The following is an 18,956-nucleotide window of genomic DNA, read 5'->3' as shown; positions in this document are numbered from 1 at the left end:
TACAGCTGTTACTCTTTCCATTTCCAGAAGATGGAATGAACAATTCTCTGTGAGATGTTCAAAGCTTAGGAAATCTTTTTATAGCCTAAACTGCTTTGACCTTGTCCACAACTTTATCCCTGACCTGTTTGTGTGTTCCTTGGACTTCATGATGCTGTTTGCTCCCAAATATTCTCTCAACCAACCTCTGAGTCTCATTGAAAAAGCGAAAGGCATGTATATTATATTTATAATATCTGTTTAGGCAAGGTAGACAATAATTCTTTTATTATTTCCGCCAAAGGTTTCAGTGTCACGTGTTTTACTGTGTAAAGGAGCCAAAGCAGAACCATTTACTCTGTATCCATCACCCATATTTATAAAGAGAAATGCAACATTTAAATATAGAATTCTTTACATTTTAATTAAATTAATAGTGTAAAGTATGCAGTTACGGTGGAGAACTGACGGTGGAATATTTAAGGAGTGAGGAACTTTTACTGGCGGCCTTCTCTAACAAAACCCCAACATAGTTCTCTGAGCTCCTGAGAGCGACCCATTATCTAAAAAAAAAAACTGTAGAAACATTCTGCATGCCTGGTGCTTCATGTTATACACCTGTTGCCATAAAAATGGTTACAACATCTAATTTCCATTATTTAGGTTGTAGAGGGAATGCTTTTTGCCATATGTGTCTAGTTTTTGAATTTGGCTAAATCGTAGCCCCATTTGCATGAAAGACTCCTAGACTCTCATGTTACCCTTTGCACCTTGATTTGTGAGGTGGGCTTTTAACATTTTTTTAATAATGTGCAAGCAAATATATATCAAATTGCTCATTTACCCATATAGGCATGGATCTACTTCATTGCTGTCAAGAGAGCCTTCCGTCTAACTTAAAGGCATACTATGCAACATTTTTCAGTTAATTAATGTGTTCCATACCGTTTTGGATGATTAAATGAGTCATTTCAGGTCGAACAAAGGTTTTCTCAGCCGCCCTGGTGGTCTGTGGGGGAAATACCGCACTTGCAATTGCAAGAGCTCACGGCCCACACTCACAGAAGTCTCGCTTTACGGCGAGAACTACATGTGTTTTTGCCCTGCCATTCACTATATGCACGCGCGAAAGCAACAACAAAGAACCGCGTGTTAACGTCAAATAAACATGCAAGCATATCGAGTTTTATTATTATTATTATTATTATTTTATTTTTTATTTTTTATTTTTTTTATGTTGGCGAGACGCTACAGCGGCGGCCGCGGCGAGGCGGTGGCAGTAGCGTCTCGCCAACATAAAAAAAAAAAAAAATAAATAATAATAATAATAATAATAATAAAATTGGCGAGGCGGCGGCGGCGGCCGCCTCGCCAAGATAGCGCTGCGGGAAGCTTGATGTTCATACCTTCACTGTGTTAGTCATTGTTTGTACTGCCGTTTTTTCCACTTTTCGTTGCGTTCGCCTGTCTGCTAAGCTCAAAACAACCGCGCCTGGCTTGATGGAGAAACCAGAACAGCTGAGCATCTTTACGACAGTGCACTTTTACTTTCGCCCTCTGGGGGGAGCCTTGCTGGAAAATCAACCCCGGTTGCATAGTATACCTTTAACACTCATATATAAACAAAGTGGTATTGGTTCTCCTTTGGCATCTGAGTGAAGGCTTCCCAACAACCATTGGGTGTCTGGAGTAGAATCTGTGCCATGGGCTTGTGAATATCAGTTACAGACATGCTAACTGTGTGAAGTTAAATTCTAATGTGTAAAACAGCTGAAGGTATAACATTACAAACAGGATTATATTTTAACGGGAACTTCAAAACAGCAAAGAGAAACTTGTGACATGTGAAAAGTGTAACGGTAAGCGATACACTGATGTGTGGCTCACAGGACCTGACACGATTATATATGAAACAGAACCCTTGGCCAACCCATGGATATAAAAGTATCAAGTAATATGACATTTATTCCTTTAAAAATTATGTAACTTAGATATTTGCCAGTTGATGCTGCACATCATATTTTGTTCATCAGAACATCTGGTTTACATGCAACAGGTAGTATAACGACACAGGAAAGAAGATTCATCTCCTTAAAAAGCCCCTATAAATACTGACTTTTGTACCCCCTGGCACTTTGTGTTATTATTAATGTTATTGCTGACTTTTGAACAGGCTGTTGGTCTATATTTCTTAGAATTTTAAATAAAAGTTTTCCAGACAGAAATATAGCAGCCGCCATTAAAACGGCCTTAACATATGGGTTAGGGTTGGGGTTAGGAAAACTTTAGGCTAAGGAATTAACCCCCCGTTCTCTGAAACATGAGTGAGGTATCTCACTATGGGACACAACACCAGCGCCTGTTCCCCAGAAGCTCTATTACATTATGCCAGTCCTGATTGGCCAGCAGAAGTGACGTCAGCTCCGGGAGGAGGTGCTTCCTCCCAGTATAAATGCCTGACGTCATGCAAGCGATCTTCAGTCTTTTAAGCACACCTCTTCATCGCTCCAGGCTAGGAGGGTGATCTGGTGAGATACCTCACTCATGTTTCAGGGAACCGGGGATAATTCCTTACCCTAAAGTTCTCTTTCAACATTCGTTTCGGTATCTCACTATGGGATATGGCGACTCCCGTATTGCCAGATAAGCTTACTCGAAGACCAAAAGATGCATCCTGCAGTTCACTAAGTGTGGATCCCACACTCAGAACTGTGTGAGCCAGAGTTGGTGCCGTGACATCCAGCCCATAGAACCTAGTGAAGGTGTGAGGAGTTGCCCTGCTGGCAGCATCACATACGTCCTCCAAAGATATACCCTGAAGTGCCCAGGATGCGGCCATGCCACGAGTGGAATGAGCTCGTAGACCTGCAGGGGGTGCCAGACCTTTACTCTGACAAGTGAGAATGATTTGGGTTGCTTTTATAGTAAATGTCTCACTTACAGCTCCTTCAAAGCACTGTGTCACACCAAGACCTCTTAAATGATCCATTATAAGTCTGTCTGCATACAGAACACAATGATAGTGCATTTATATCTGATTGTGATGTGAGTGCAGACTTGGTTTCTGTGTCCTGTTGTCATGACTTGTGATAACTCAGCACTGCAGTTATATGAATGACATTATTGCTTTTACACAGGTGGACATTATCAGACGGAGAAGTGTTTTATTCATCATTATAGATTTTTTAAGATACTAATTTGGAGGTTCAAAACTTAAAACAATTAAGAATATGCTGAATGCTCCATAATTGCCTGTTCTGATAAGGAAATTCATTCTTTTCTCCAGCTGTTTAGTTTTGTTTGGGTGATGCACACATCTGCAAACTTTTTGTTTGGAAGCTTCTATATTACAGCCGTAAAATTATCTAAAAAGCCACCCTGGGTGGTGTATACCCCTGCTCCAAAGCTCATAAGAGACTGCTGATCATGCAGGGAGAATTGTGTTTACACCACAGATCAGCAGAAACTGTGAGTTCCTTTAAATCCAGACTGAAAACCTCCTGTTTAGAGCTGCTTTCAGCCATAATAACAGGAACACTGACCAATATGTTAATGAGTATTAATGTTCTCACCTGATACAATTTAATGTTTATTACTGGTCTCACAACCAGTGAATGTTTTAATGTGATTTTATGTTTTCATGATGTAAAGCACTTTGAACTACTGCAATGTGCTATACAAATAAACCCGACTTGACCTATAGGATGGGAGGTTGGTGGGCTGTCACTGTTTTGGAGCTGCTGACATGTGGGTCCCTTCTCCTTTGATTGCAGATTGGATATTACTGATGTACACTCATACCAGTGGCTCAGAGTACATGTATTGTGTAGAAAATGTGAACTCAACTCCAAGTCTCCATTCCTCTAAAGAGACGCATTCACAATAATTTAACTCTCTTGTTTAAAAAAAAAATCTATCCAGCAAGGAACACAATTTACTCTCGGCCTTCTTTCAATGAGCTTCATGGGGTCAGTTCCCTGAAATGGTTTTCCACCTATCATGGAGTTTCCAGAGGTAGTAATAAAAATGAAGACAAACCCTTGAATAAGAAGGTGAGTCCACACATTTTAACTTAGTGTATTTTTTTAGTTTTTTTGTGTCAGGTCATAAGTTCTACTAAAACCAAATTACTTAATGTCAAAGATCTGTTGAACTCAGTTTTGTTTCTATATATTTTCAGATAAGACGGCCAGCAGTGATGCATAATCTCTGTGAATTATATTTAAAAATGCTACACCTGATGCATTTAACTACCTCCACCATAGTAGGCTCATAAACACTGTATATTGAGTATAGAGAACTCCTTATTCTGGCACAAGAGAGACAAACACAATATTGTAATCTGACTTGGGACTTCTCCGCAGCTATTTTTAGCCAGCAGAAAAGCTTTCTGTCTTTTCTCTGACATTTCACAACTTTAGGCCATACAGAGAACAGCATCTGTGACGGTTCCTCTTTCCATATTCTCTCTGGATCAGGGGTGTACAAACATGTTTTCATGCAGGACGAACTTGTAAAGTCAAAAATACTCGCTGGCCAAAGTATATCTGTCTGTCTGTGTACACTAAAATCACAAAGAAATTATCTTTTTAATTTCTATTTACCTGCTCAACAATAAATTTAGCAGCCGATTTTAAGTATTCAGTGTTTTATCCAGGGAGCTGTAGGCAGGCTGTATGTGCTTATACCTCCCTCTCCACAGAGTGACATCAGGCAGGCATGGTGGCACAGTTGATCCTCCAGGGTCATTAGAAGTGGATTCCCTGAGGGAGACAACAGAACGTTTCTTTTTTGCGCTCAATTAGGTAATCAGACCTCCTCCTACCTCTTGTTTCTTAAACTATAAGCTTACCTCTCATGCTTTTCTCTGACAGGAAGAAATCTCCCGGTGAGTTGCTCCAACGTTCTCTGGATTCCAGTCCTTTGGCTCATCTTCCCGTGAGGTTCTCAGAAGAACTCAACTCTTGTTTCCCTCCTCAGATCTTGAACTGGACATACCCCAGGGATCTCACCGCACACCTTCATCTACTTCCACCTGCCCATTCACCCGCCGACGTCCCGTTGTCTTATCCAGTGTCGTGCTAAATCAAACATGTCAGATTTTATTTTGTTGGAAAGGGATGTGTTAATCCTGCTAGATCTGAAACTTTAGCATAATTGCTTTATGATAAAACTGCTAATCCTTTTGGTATCGCCTTAAATAAAATCAAATATTATTGTCTATTGTCAGCAATGAGAAAAGAATTCTCATAACTGTTTCTTATTTAACAGAGTTAGCCGTAGACAATTAGTTATCCTGTTATTGATGTCTTTTATGTTGACTTTCAACACCATCCACTACACAGGTTTTTAAAATGTGGGTTTCAAAACCCAAAGATCTTAAACTGAAAAGAGTCCATAAGACCCTCATTGACACTGGATTTACTTTTAGCTAAAAGCGGAAGTTTGTTGCCAGACTTTTGCCTTTATTTCAACAGAAGGCCATAAAGAGGAACCTGTTGTTCCCGGAGAGGAAATGTGATATCATTTTTTTTTCTGGTCACGTCTTATAAAATTTAGCATCAGTTTAATCTGGTATTTTCTTCTGCATTGAAGCAGCAATATTGTTGCAGGACTGACTGTGAGCTTGAGCAATGAAAGAGGAAGAAATCGATCGTTTATGTCTGGTTTTGCAAAATAGGGCTCTACCTGAAACAGGTAAGCGACTCCTAACTTTTTTCCAATGTGATGGCGCTACATTTAGATAAATTATACATTTTCTCTTAACCCTAATATTGGCATCCGGTCAGCGGTCAGACGTTTGTTCTTTTGCACGGTCAAAAACACAGAAATCCTGAATAAATGCCAGATACTAAACATACTTTGGAAAACACGCAGTTCTGCTCAGTTACTGCGACTTTCTGGATATTTCTGCACCCATAAAGGCAAAAATAAATCCTGGAGCCTCATGTATACCTACACACAAAAAAAAAAAATGTAGCACAACGTTTAAAGCACAGCTTGGGTGTTTAAAAATGAACATTGAATGAAGTTGTGTGCGGAAATCAATGTAAACTTTTGACCTGCTATGAAAATGTTGGCAGCGACACAAACTTTTTCAACCGACAATAACAAACCACAAAGCCCTAAAACTCACCCAAATACACTGACGTATAACTCAATTCAGTTTTATTTTACTCAAGAAGCATCACACCGATGTTTTTCTACTGTGATTGAGCTTTTATGATTTAAACCTGTACAAATAAATGTAATCACAGTTGGTATCATACAATAACGTTACACTCCTCAATATCAATGGAAAAAAACTCAGTCAGATATAAATGGTAAATATTTGTTTGTTTCTGTCACAAACAGTAAATGCTTGTAAATGCACATCGTTCTGTGCACTGAGGAGCAAAAAATGCATGTAAATTATTTATTAGACCTTTTCATTCTTTTAGAGAATAAAATGGTGCTGGATCAGCAGATTAATTCCTAACTCGTCAGATTTGATGATTCCTGTGGTGGAGACAATCAAACATGTCCATAAATAGTTGTGTAAAGATGCTTCTTTTTGCGGAACAATGGTAGCTGGTGGAGGACATCGCCGATGGTAGATTGTGAAATGAGCGAGTTTTCAGAAATCCTGCTGGCACATGATAATTATAGTTATTAGCTGGTTCAGATTGTCCAGGACAATTACTGTTTGCTACAATCAGAGCTATAACTGCACTAATATTGCTATAATCCTGCTCACCTAATGTTTCCACTATACTATCATAAGTCCAATTAGAGACACTGATGCTACACCATTAGTGAGGTTTGTGTTTGTTCCCACTGACAAAGAAAATTATCTTTATGACTTTTATTACATGAGCTGCCACTCATCAGTTCCTGATCTTGTGTTCCTGTTTAGAGCCAGATGAAGAGCTGACCATTTATCCTGAGGTGAGGCAGAAAGATGCTGTGACTGCAGGACCAAGTAGGTTTTAAATGAGTAATTTAAACATTTCTGACCAACAGCAGAATGAGCCCAAAGTTCATGAACTCTTTTTGATTTTATGAGTTTGACATTCCTACTACACTCAGAATGGCCTGGCAGTCAACAGAGGACGGCGTACAGCTCCATTTATTTTTGTTTCTTTGTTTTCTTTCTTGTTTCTTCATGAGCGATAGATTGCTAACCTTTGACTACAAACACATTTAAATACAATAAATTCCAATGCTTGTTTCTGCAAACTCATTTAAGAATCACAATAAGGTAAAATGTTTACCTTAACTCAGAAATCTAACTATTCATATTTAAATACATTCTTATGTAAACTATTTTATGAATCCAGAAATAAATGCTAAATCAAAGAAATTTAAATCGTTCTCCTCTTATTAATTTAGAAAAATAAGTAAAACGTAGATACATACCAAGAGCATATCTGTGCTTGCTAAACACAGCAAACAAACTGAAGCAAACAAACGCACAGGCGTCTGAGTGTCTATAGTCAACATTACCTGAAGACAACGTAACCACACCCATTGCTATTGGCACTACCCTACTATCACTATTATTACTATTATTACTATTACTATTACTAAGCCTCCCCCCTTGATATTCATAAAAGTGCAAAGTTAAGATATTCTGTGAAAAACAGATGCAAAATAGAGAAGATTTAAACACTGACATTTTATTATCATGTAACCATTTATTAAGCAGCGAGGAAGGTGAAACGAACAAGTTGCATGTGATTAGTGTGATTAGTGTGTCATAATTGTTCAAAAAGCTTTAATAGAAAAGAAAACTGAATGGATTGAAAAATATGACCCACACAGTATATAAAGACATCCAAACAGCACCTGAAGAGATTGCGTTCACTTTTTCTGCACTCATAGAGACCTGAAGTAAACAACAAAATGAATTTAAGAGCTACAAAAAAGCAGCTTCCTACACTTTTTTGTGCTAAATACACAGTTCTCGTGTCATATTCAAGAAGAAAACTGTCTTATAATTTCAAACTTCATCTAAAAAACTAAAAGTCGTGTCATATTGACATAACTGACTTTCCAATATCGCCGTCCACAATGTTGATGAATGATGTGGGTGCCTGTTCCGACTCTAAACAGATTTTCCAGCAGCCGTGAAGTCTCGCCTCACTCTGTTGCTGGTGTGTCTGGGGATCATTTTTCTCCTGGTGGTGGTGGTCATCTTGGTCAACAGTGAGTTTCCTTTTTAACATAATTCTTAAACAGGTAATAGTGGCTTAAATTGGAAAGGATGGAGAAGTTAGTCCTAAACACAACTTTCAGTTGCAAAAACTGCTTCAAAGATGAAAATCCAATGAAAACTGAACATCTGAGACAAACTAATTAGAAGAAGGAAATGTAAAAAAAAATCTTATAAAACCAACAGGTATGTATTTATTGAATAGCTAATATCCTCTCCTAATTTTATCCACAGCCATAGCGGTGAACAAACATAAAGCAACCATCAATGAGCAGAAAGCAACCATCAACCAACAGGAAGCAACTATCAACCAACAGAAAGCAACAATCAACCAACAGGAAGCAACTATCAACCAACAGAAAGCAACTATCAACCAACAGGAAGCAACTGTCAACCAACAGAAAGCAACTATCATCCAACAGGAAGCAACTATCAACCGACAGGAAGCAACTATCAAACAACAGGAAGCCACTGTCAACCAACAGAAAGCAACTATCATCCAACAGGAAGCAACCATCAACCAACAGGAAGCAACTATCAACCAACAGAAAGCAACTATCAACCAACAGGAAGCAACTGTCAACCAACAGAAAGCAACTATCATCCAACAGGAAGCAACTATCAACCGACAGGAAGCAACTATCAAACAACAGGAAGCCACTGTCAACCAACAGAAAGCAACTATCATCCAACAGGAAGCAACTGTCAACCGACAGGAAGCAACTGTCAACCAACAGGAAGCAACTATCAACCAACAGGAAGCAACTATCATCCAACAGGAAGCAACTATCAACCGACAGGAAGCAACTATCAAACAACAGGAAGCAACTGTCAACCGACAGGAAGCAACTATCAACCAACAGGAAGCAACAATCAATCAACAGGAAGCAACTGTCAACCAACAGAAAGCAACTATCATCCAACAGGAAGCAACTGTCAACCGACAGGAAGCAACTGTCAACCAACAGGAAGCAACAATCAATCAACAGGAAGCAACTATCAACCAACAGGAAGCAACAATCAATCAACAGGAAGCAACTATCAACCAACAGAACTCAAGCATCAATAACCTCACAGCTGAAAATCAGCATTTGATCCTGGAAAACAGAAACCTAACAAATCAAACTGAGAAACTTCTTATGGAAAAGAGAAACTTAACTGAGGAGAATAAGCGGCTGATGGAAAAGACCCAAATCCCAGAGAATCAAGCTGCAGAGCTGAGCAGAGAAAAAGAAAAACTCAACTGGACTCTGGAAGTCATCCTGACATATGATAACTTTCCAGTAAAGGATTTTTGTCCTAATAAGAGTAAGTTTTCTACCATGACATAAACGTGTGCTAGATGGCTTTGTACCAAATAGCTAAAGGCTTTATTTTTAACAATGTTTTTGATCGTACAGAAGAGAATTTGAGTATTTTAAATTATACAATGTTAATTATTTCCCACCAACTGAAGGGTCAGAGTAAGGTTCACTTGCCTGAAGTCCACAATCTGTAATCTGGTTTAAATTTTTTTCTGTTGGAGTCAATTTACTGGGCTTTAAATCATGTAATCAGGGCTAAACAAATTTAGCAGGTAGTTCAACTTTAAACTGGATTCATTTAATTGATCAAGTATTTGAATTGGCCTGTCACTGGTTCCCTTAAAGAAAAGTTTGGTGTCTGTGGCATTAATTAACTTATGTGTTCCTACTATGTGCTTTCTGCTCAGGTGGCTGGTAGCTAGTCTTGATGTTGGCTGATAGGTGGAGAGTAGAGGAGTGAACATGTTATCTCAGGTCCACTTGTAGAGTAATATCTCAACCCAGTCTCACTGAAAAACGTACAATATCCACGTTGGTCCGCAGGGGGAGATGTAGTACAATTTGGCTCTTCAATACCGATCAGGTTTACATTTTATTTGGCCTATCCACTGGCTTGCAACCAGGTCACGTGATTATTACGTTTTTCCCAGCAAAAAAACAAACAAACAAACAAAAAAAGAACCTGGCTGCCGTTGCCAGTGGAAAAATAATTTAAGCAAAACAACTGTGTTTTTATGCATTTTGATTACATTTCTAGCGAGAAGTATGAATATTATTTTCATAATCTTCATTCCGGAAAGATAGATAAGCTTTCCTATATTAGTTTTGCCAAAGAGTTTTTCAGAAAGACGTGAAAAAGTGACGTTTCCTACATACATCACCGAAGGCAGCGAGATTCCGGGACATATGAAAACAACATTTTAGCAAAAATCTGCAGTTTTATGCATTTTGCTGACATCTCTAGCAAAATGTATGCATAATATATTCATAATCTTCATTCAGGGAAGGCAGACAACTTTTCATTTATTAGTTTTGCCGAAGGGTTCAGAGTCATGTGTTCTACTGTGTGTAGATTGAGTAAAAGCAGGTCTAGTTCCAATTACTCTCAACCCATTCACCGTATTTATAGAGGGAAAGGCAACACTTAGAGACAGGATCTGCAATTCTTTACATTTTGAAGAGCCAAACTTTTGACAATACTATGTCTCCCCCTGTGGACCAACGTCTATATTACACGTTTTTCAGTGGGAGTGGGTTGAATATCTTTAGGAAGTTTATTGGAGTGTGTAAATCACAAAGCACCCTAGATTTGGAAACCTATTGCTTTGTAGTGCAGTACTGAATTACATCAGACTGCTCTTTGTTGATTCCCAGTAGCATAGATTCTTGCTTATTTGCTCTGCAGCAGGCGCCTCACACTCCAGTCCTCCAGGGCTGGTGTCCTACTTTCAGATGTGTCCATGGTCCACCTCACCAGTATCAAAGGGTTGAGTTACATCCTCAGCATGCCAACATGTTCTACAGAGTCCAGCTAATGACCTAGTTATTTGAGTCAAGTGAGACACTACTTACATTTTCATTACAAATGTGCGCAAAAAATTGTCGATATTCTGCTAATTTCGATAAAACACATTTTCGCAATTGCAGCGTTTCCACTGAATAAGAAATGCAATTAAAATCATAAGTTAATATGTTTCATGTGAGTACCTTGTCCATGAGGGAGAAGTATTTGAAACAAACTTTATTTTTTCCACTGGCGGCACTTTTGCTGAGGCGTTTGTTCTCCATCAGGTATTTCTGTTTCAGAGTTTTCCATTTTGAACGTAAGATTTGCCACAGCTTGTGGAACCCTGCTTTCTTCATGGTCGCCACAAGGTCTTGGTAAATGCTCACATCTCTTTGCTGTTTTGAATCTAGTATGTTGGTAATACCCCTGTCACGAACTAAATGTAAAAAAATACGCCGTCTCCTCATGAATCAAAACATGCCGAGCCATCATCCTGCTACTACTCTCTATCATCTTCTTTGTCTTTTTCACCAGCAGTAACATCTGGGTGTTGATCATGTGACTTGTGTGATGCGAAAAAACTGTTTCCATTCTAGTTTTGCGAAATATTTCAATTTCGATATGGCTGACAAACCACCTCCTCCTAGCCCAAAAACCTTTTATCAAACAGTAGCATTTTTGAAATTGTGTTTCCATTGAACAAATTTATTTTCGGAATTACAATTTGTGCAATTTGTTGGTCAATGGAAACGCGACTACTGATCCTCAAGAACTGAAGTTTGAGGCCCTCACCCTATAGTGTAGGATCCATAGCACTAATCAGCATGCGCAACAGCAAATGATTGATCAACGATGAATCACTCCATTGGTTGTGAGGCTAAGCAGTGACGTTGGATAAACCTGTAAACTAAGTTTATAGTTGTAAAATTAGAGACAAATCATATGATTTGATCATATTTCATCAACACAGAGTGTAAGCCATGTCTGGAGGGTTGGATGGTGTTCAAGGACAGATGCTACCTGTTTTATTTTGAACCGGCTCCATGGAAGACTTGGGAACAAAGTCGACAGTATTGCCAAAACCAGAAAGCAGATCTGGTCGTTATTGACAGTCTGGAAGAACAGGTGAGCTTCACACCAACATCACCATTGCAAGTTTCCAAATGGCATTATGTAGTGATGTTTAAAAGGTTCTCATGATTTGCTCTTTCATGATTTACAGAAATTTTTAAGTAATCACTCTAGGTACTACTATGACGAGCATCATGGATACTGGTTGGGGTTACGAGACATTCACAACAACTGGACTTGGGTTGATGGACGCATCGATACTCTGAAGTAAGAGAAAAATACTGGAATCTCCTTGTTTCCTGTCCGTAATTATCAAAAAACTTTAAATATGGCAACTAAAAACAAGTTGCTCGATAAACCACGTGAATTTAATAATTTTTCTTTTTTCTTAATCAGTATGTTGATACATTTCCTCCACTCTAACCTTTGTTTTTTGCTTAGTTCCTTCAAGCTCCGTCCTCGGGCTATTGTTGCTCTCACTATACATGCAGCCACTGGGATCTATTATAGCCAGGCACAACCTAGTATTCCACTGCTATGCGGATGATATCCTGATGTATCTCTCTGTGTTTCCAAATATAAACCTAAACTGCCAGCTTTTAGACATTAATATGTGGTTAGAGCAAAATTGGTGAATATGCCTGTTCTGATTTTAATTTTCTACCTTCTAAATATTTTCGTGCCATTAAGCACTATTTTATGTTATTTAATGTTTAATAAATAACTCTCGGTCTGTTAGGTATTGTCCGGTGAATATCAGCCCAAACAGCTGATATAATAGTTGAAAGGAAAGTTTCTGCTTTCGCCGTAGTGCTTCTCTTGATTTGTATATGTAAAAAGCTTTGTCCAAGTTTATTCTGGGACTATGTCATGCTCAATTGACACAAAAAAGGGAAGGTAAAGGAAAAAAAAGAAGAGAAAAAGAGGAAACAACATGCTAAAAGGGAAAATAGGTGAAACCTAGAGAGGAAAAGGAGAGAGCAATATAACATCTTCGGAGTCTGCTTCTACACTTGCAAAGATATATATAAAAATAACATAAAGACAAACCAATAATGCATTACAGATACAAAACAACCAATGCCCTGATACCATCACTGAAAAATACTATTATTTAATATAGGATATATAAAGTTACAACTAAAGCTATTGGAAGTTTTTTTTATTTTTATAGAAGGGAATCTGAAAGCACCTGAATCCAAGCACCTGTGGCTGTTTGCAAGAGTGCACTTGTGTATGTAAGAATTATCCATAAGTAAAATGCTCAAAAGTGGTTGTAACGAGCCAAAGACCCATGCCCCCAGAGCGTCGAGGCGGACAACAGGGAAACCAGAACCCTAGGTGCCCGAAAGGACCCACAAAGCAAAGGTCCCCAGGAGGGACCAACACAGGAATAGCTGGCTACCCCCTCCCAGGGAGGAGCAGAGAGGAGCCTCCGGAAGCCTCCCAGCGGCCGCAGTGCCGAGGTCCTCAGGAGCTGTGGTAGTGAGCCCTCGTGCTCCGCCAGAAGTCAGCTATGCCGGAGTGGATCCAGCCATGAGCCCAGAGACCCACACTTAGTGCAGGCCTGAGATGTAGAAGGAAAGGGAGCAGTCCAAACTCAACCTGACAAAATTACAAACAGTAAGCCAGGTATACAGTCACACATTCCCACCCCAGTGCCCCCACATGCATACACTCTTACCCACACACTAAAAAAAAGGGGGGGGCAGTACTCACACTCATCAAATACATTCTATAAGAGAAGAAAAAAAAAGAAGAGAAAAAAAGAAAGAAAAATAAAAGAAGAGAGAAAAAAAAGGAAAAAAAAAAAAAAAGAAAAAAAAGAAAAAAAAAAAAAAGAAAGGAAAGTTTCGAGCACTGGCGATCTTTTAACAGCGAACTCTGCACACATTTAGAATAAATGAGTGACAACTTCTCTTCAAGTATAAGAATTTATTAACAGAAATAAAATTAACATCCAGAGAACATCACTATATATTGCTGTTTGTCTGAATTAATCCTATTTTTCAATCAACAAATCCTCTCTACCAGTCTAGTGAAACTAAACTAAAACTACTAAGCAAAATAAAGATAAAAAGAAGCTAAGAAACTATGTACACAGAAGAGAAACAAAAAGACAAAATAGTTGAATCCCATGATCAGAATAATGATGAAGGCTTGAATTGTAAACTTAGGATCAAACCACCAAGTCAATAACAAGCGATCGGCAATGACATGCCGGGACGCTTCCTGTGGCCGATGTTTACATTAGCTTGAGATTAATCCTAACGTTACACGAGCACCATTAAATTGACATCAATCTTCCATATTAATTCTGTAATAATGCTCATAGATCTAATGAACAATGGCGGAGTGAAACAAAAACAAGCACTATGTTTAAAACAAACCGTAGTTGCGTTGACTCAGTGGTAGCACTAATGTGACCAGGGAAGCTAATAGTGCTATGCTAGTGAACATTCGGCGCTAATTTTAAAAGACTTTTTAAGAGCATTTTGGTCATAATGAGCGGACTGGAAAACACGAACATTAATATCACATCGGTGTATAAAACCCTTATTGAAATAAAGTTTGTTATAACCGTAAAAACACACTTGAACCACATCAGCAAAGCTTGGTTTTCAGAATGCTAGCGGAAGCTTGCCTATAACTCGGTCAGGCATTAAAAGCACAGTGAAAACACATTAAGTAAACCATTCTAAACTTTCTCTGTTCATTTCTCTGTCAAACCTCTGCGAGTCTCTAGTTGTGGCGTCCGGTTGCAGTGAATTACTCCAAGGTAAAGCTGGTTATCTGAGCTGCGTGCAGGCGGCTAGCTTGAAGGAAACTCGTCGTTAACCCTGAACTGGGATGCGCCTACACAGCCCTGGTGGTCTGCACTCGGCCTGTGAAGGGGGTTGCAGTGTGGGCTCTCTGCACGGCCTTCCTGGCGTGGCTTTCCTGCAACAGCTGAGAAAACTCACAAGGCTGATTTTGGTGTAGAGGGATTCTTTACTACGGCATCTGGTTACGCAGAAGATAGGCTGCAGACTTGGCTTCATTCCCAGTTGAGCACGTTTGTGAGTCTGCAAACCCCATGTGACCCTCCTCGAGGATCCACAGGCGATGGAGAGTGTTCTCCTCAATGCTACTAAGAAGTGGGCAAAAGAGAGCGTTTGTCTGTGGTCAGGGTTTTTTATACAGTGGCCCCCTGCTGTGAGAACAGTCCCCTGATGCCTGTAAAAGTCTCATGACCCATGTTGTTTCCAACTTACAGTCTGATTTTATTCCCCCATGGCGATTGCGCAACAATCTAAAGCAGCTGTAAAGAACCTCGGAGTCTTCTTTGTCAACTATTCACGTGTTTTATAAGCTTGAGAATTGACTATTGCAACACAATTTGTCGGTTACTCAAGTCATCAATCAACTGTCTTCAGATTTTAAAATGTTGCTGTTTGTTTATAAAGCCCTTATATTCCATATCTGTCTGAACTCTTGTGTGTTTGGAACTCAATGAGGGCCTTAAAGATCAACAAACCAGCTGGTTTTAGAAGTCTCTAGAGCTTGGTACAAAAACTGGGGTGATTGGGCCTTCTCAGTCACTAGACCCAGGCTCTGGAACAAATTCCCTCCTGACAGTTGTACCACTACCGACTTTGACGTTTTCAAGGCCAGGCTTAAAACCGATTTATCCAGACTGGCTTTTAACATTCAGTAGCACAATGTCATATTTTGTATTTTATTTTGTACTTGCTTTTTATGTACATATTTTATGTTTTTAATTCTGTTTCTATACTGTACATTTCACATACAGCACTTTGGTCACTTCTATATAAATAAAAGTTAATTGATTTCTTACTCATATAGTTCTGTTTCCATAGACCTTCTACTTGTATTCTGCTAAAGTTTTGTTCTTAGGGCAGATTTTAGAGCGATAAGTATAGTTTCTTCATTCACAGTGTAAATATTGCCAAAGAAACAAATCCTTATTTGTTTCTTTGGCAATCCGTATTTTATTCATATTATTTAATCTAGCGTGTAACTCTGTCTATGTGTTTTTGCCACTGTAACGGCTGAATTTCCCTATTGTGGGACAATAAAGGTATTTTTGTTGTATTCAATTGTAAATCCAAAAGATGTGGCATTTATACACTAGTACAACAGGAACTTTGTAACAGTGAAGAGAAAGGAATCTGATAAACTGATAAATGCAAGCGTGATCACCCCTCTTAGCAATTTAGAGAAGAATTGATTTTGTTTAATGCAACATAACCACTTGGGTTGTGAATCTAGTTAATAAAATAATCAGTGAACTGAAATGTAAGTTTAATTAAAGAGGCTCCCTTCAAAATTTCCTTGTTGCAGTTTAAAAGTTTTTATTCATTGACTAAGTTGCATTCAATAACTCTGCTACAGAAGCTGCAAGCTAAAACAACCTACTCTGCAAAGATTGTGATTTTTTTTTATTCAGTCACAAGAAGAGGTTTAATCTCCTGAAATTTCTCACATGTTAGAGAATCAAAGTGACTTAGAGCAGGTGTCATGAACAATGTTTTGTTTGACATTTGCTGAAGCTGTGGGAATATTTCAATAATGTGTGTTTTCCTTTGACAGGTACTGGATTAAAGAAGGTTTTGATTCTTCACATCCATTTGCTCTGCTGATTCCTGGGGGGAATTACACGGAGAACTGGAGACAAGGAAAAAATCTGTTTGAGAACCGTTTTATCTGTGAACGTAAAGCCTTGATAAGATCCAATTAGCCAACACTGTATCTCTTTTTTCTTTTTACACATTTGTATCTTAAATGTTGGAAAATTAAGAACATTTACAGAAAAGAGGATTTTCTTTCCTTTCTGTTGTAAACTTTATAATTTCTCCATATTTCTAATAAACCCAACCTCTCGATGAAAGCAGACGTTTAGGAAGAACGTTGCAGATTTGTGCAACATTACCAATTTAATCTCAGAATTGTATGAATATCTGAAAAAAAAAAAAAAATGTTTTGAGTGGATTTGTTCATGATGTTAAGCTCAGGAATGATCTGATCTGGATGTAATTTTATTACATCTGGATGTAATTTTATTACATCCAGATCAGCGATGAGAATATGCTGCCTGGCCAGTGACCAGGCGGTGTTTTCAGGTAGTTGCTGCAGCACCTGACAGTAACTGAAAACATTGAGTGAATGTCATAAACAGAACAGCATTGCCATCAGTAGAGTGTACAAATAATGTGTGTGTGTGTGTGTGTGTGTGTGTGTGTGTGTGTGTGTGTGTGTGTGTGTGTGTAGAGGCACAAATCTATCATACCAGGCAAGATCCCAGATGCAGGCTATGCAGAGTAGCCCCAGAATATATATATATATATATATATATATATATATATATATATATATATATATATATATATATATATATATATATATGTGTATATGTATATATATATATATATATATATATATATATATATAGTTTGTCTCATGTCAATTTGATGAGATTTCTAGAATATGAAAATATGCTTTTACCATTAATAATTTATTACAGTATAAATATTTAGGGAGATTATAATTCAATTCAATTCAATTTTATTTATATAGCGCCAAATCATGCAACATGTCATCTCAAGGCACTTTACAAAGTCAAGTTCTATCATATTATACAGATTGGGTCAGATTATACAGATTGGTCAAAAATGTCCTATATAAGGAAACCAGTTGATTGCATCAAAGTCCCGACAAGCAGCATTCACTCCTGGGGAACTGTAGAGCCACAGGAAGAGTCATCTGCATTGTCCATGGCTTTGCTGCAATCCCTCATACTGAGCAAGCATGAAGCGACAGTGGGAAGAAAAACCACCCATTAACGGGAAAAAAAAACCTCCGGCAGAACCGGGCTCAGTATGAACGGTCATCTGCCTCGACCGACTGGGGTTACAGAAGACAGAACAGAGACACAACAAGAGAAACAAAAAAGCACAGAAGCACACATTGATCTAGTAATCTGTTCTACATTAGATGGTAGTAGCGGGTGAGCCGTCTTCTCTGGATGATGTCACAGTTAACAGAACGCCAGACCAGGTGTACCTACTATGAAGAGAAAAGAGAGAGAACAGAAAGTTAAAGCAGAAATGACAACACATAATGCATAATTGAAGAACAGTAGAACTCAATATAGTGAGAAAATTAGATCCTGATATACTCCAGTAACCTAAGCCTATAGCAGTAAAACTATAAAGGTAGCTGAGAGTAACATGAGTCACTAGTTATAATTTTTGTCAAAAAGGAAAGTTTTAAGCCTAGTCTTAAAAGTAGACAGGGTGTCTGCCTCACGGACCAAAACTGGGAGTTGGTTCCACAGGAGAGGAGCCTGATAGCTAAAGGATCTGCCTCCCATTCTACTTTTAGAGACTCTAGGAACCACCAGCAGACCTGCAGTCTGAGAGCGAAGTGCTCTGTTAGGAACATACGGGGTAATCAGAGCTCTGATATATGATGGAGCTTGATTATGAAGGGCTTTATACGTTAGAAGAAGAATTTTAAATTCTATTCTTGATTTAACAGGAAGCCAATGAAGGGAAGCTAAAATTGGAGAAATATGATCCCTCTTGTTGATTTTCATCAGAACTCTTGCTGCAGCATTTTGGATCAGCTGAAGGCTTTGAACTGCATTTTGTGGAATTCCTGATAGTAAAGAATTACAATAGTCCAGCCTTGAAGTAACAAATGCATGGACCAGTTTTATAATGGTAACTGAGTATGTTTTTATGTATTTTATAATTGTCCTCAAATTTAGTAATTTTTTTGGGAGATTTGGATAATGACAGTGGGGAAGAAGATCTTCAAAGGAAGGTGAGGGTTTGAGTCGGCCCATAGCTCTTGCTATACCACCACCACAGTGGCGGGGCACTAGGGGGTGCTATAG

At 38.6% G+C, this 18,956-nt stretch overlaps 2 protein-coding genes across 3 annotated transcripts in view; both read left to right on the top strand.

Moving 5' to 3' along the window:
- Positions 1-18,956, top strand: part of LOC105924014 (C-type lectin domain family 12 member B) — a 76,370-nt gene that overhangs the window by 9,162 nt on the left and 48,252 nt on the right. The gene's annotated exons all lie outside the window — the stretch shown is intronic.
- On the top strand, positions 4,839-17,013 carry LOC118562702 (oxidized low-density lipoprotein receptor 1-like). 2 transcript variants are annotated; one of them, XM_036135485.1, is made up of 8 exons: positions 4,839-5,073; positions 5,578-5,676; positions 6,875-6,940; positions 8,074-8,166; positions 8,408-9,481; positions 11,955-12,109; positions 12,207-12,322; positions 16,649-17,013. In XM_036135485.1, the coding sequence occupies exons 2-8, from the start codon at positions 5,613-5,615 to the stop codon at positions 16,794-16,796; spliced, it is 1,716 nt and encodes a 571-aa protein (XP_035991378.1). In that variant the 5' UTR covers positions 4,839-5,073; positions 5,578-5,612; the 3' UTR covers positions 16,797-17,013. The 2 variants fall into 2 exon arrangements, with proteins under 2 accessions (XP_035991378.1, XP_035991376.1); XM_036135483.1 differs by lacking the exon at positions 4,839-5,073 and having other exon boundaries at positions 5,473-5,676.

Source organism: Fundulus heteroclitus, chromosome 3 (genome assembly GCF_011125445.2).
Source record: "Fundulus heteroclitus isolate FHET01 chromosome 3, MU-UCD_Fhet_4.1, whole genome shotgun sequence".
NCBI classification, from domain to species: domain Eukaryota; kingdom Metazoa; phylum Chordata; class Actinopteri; order Cyprinodontiformes; family Fundulidae; genus Fundulus; species Fundulus heteroclitus.
The sequence above is the reverse complement of the archived record's forward strand: the minus strand, read 5'-3'. Positions and strand labels throughout refer to the sequence as shown.

Excerpts from the sequence above, each read along its gene's own strand:
- LOC118562702 (XM_036135485.1), top strand. The coding sequence starts at position 5,613 with ATGAAAGAGGAAGAAATCGATCGTTTATGTCTGGTTTTGCAAAATAGG. Across the intron at positions 5,677-6,874 it reads TAGGGCTCTACCTGAAACAG|AGCCAGATGAAGAGCTGACC; the intron begins GTAAGCGACTCC and ends GTTCCTGTTTAG. Across the intron at positions 6,941-8,073 it reads TGCTGTGACTGCAGGACCAA|ATTTTCCAGCAGCCGTGAAG; the intron begins GTAGGTTTTAAA and ends GACTCTAAACAG.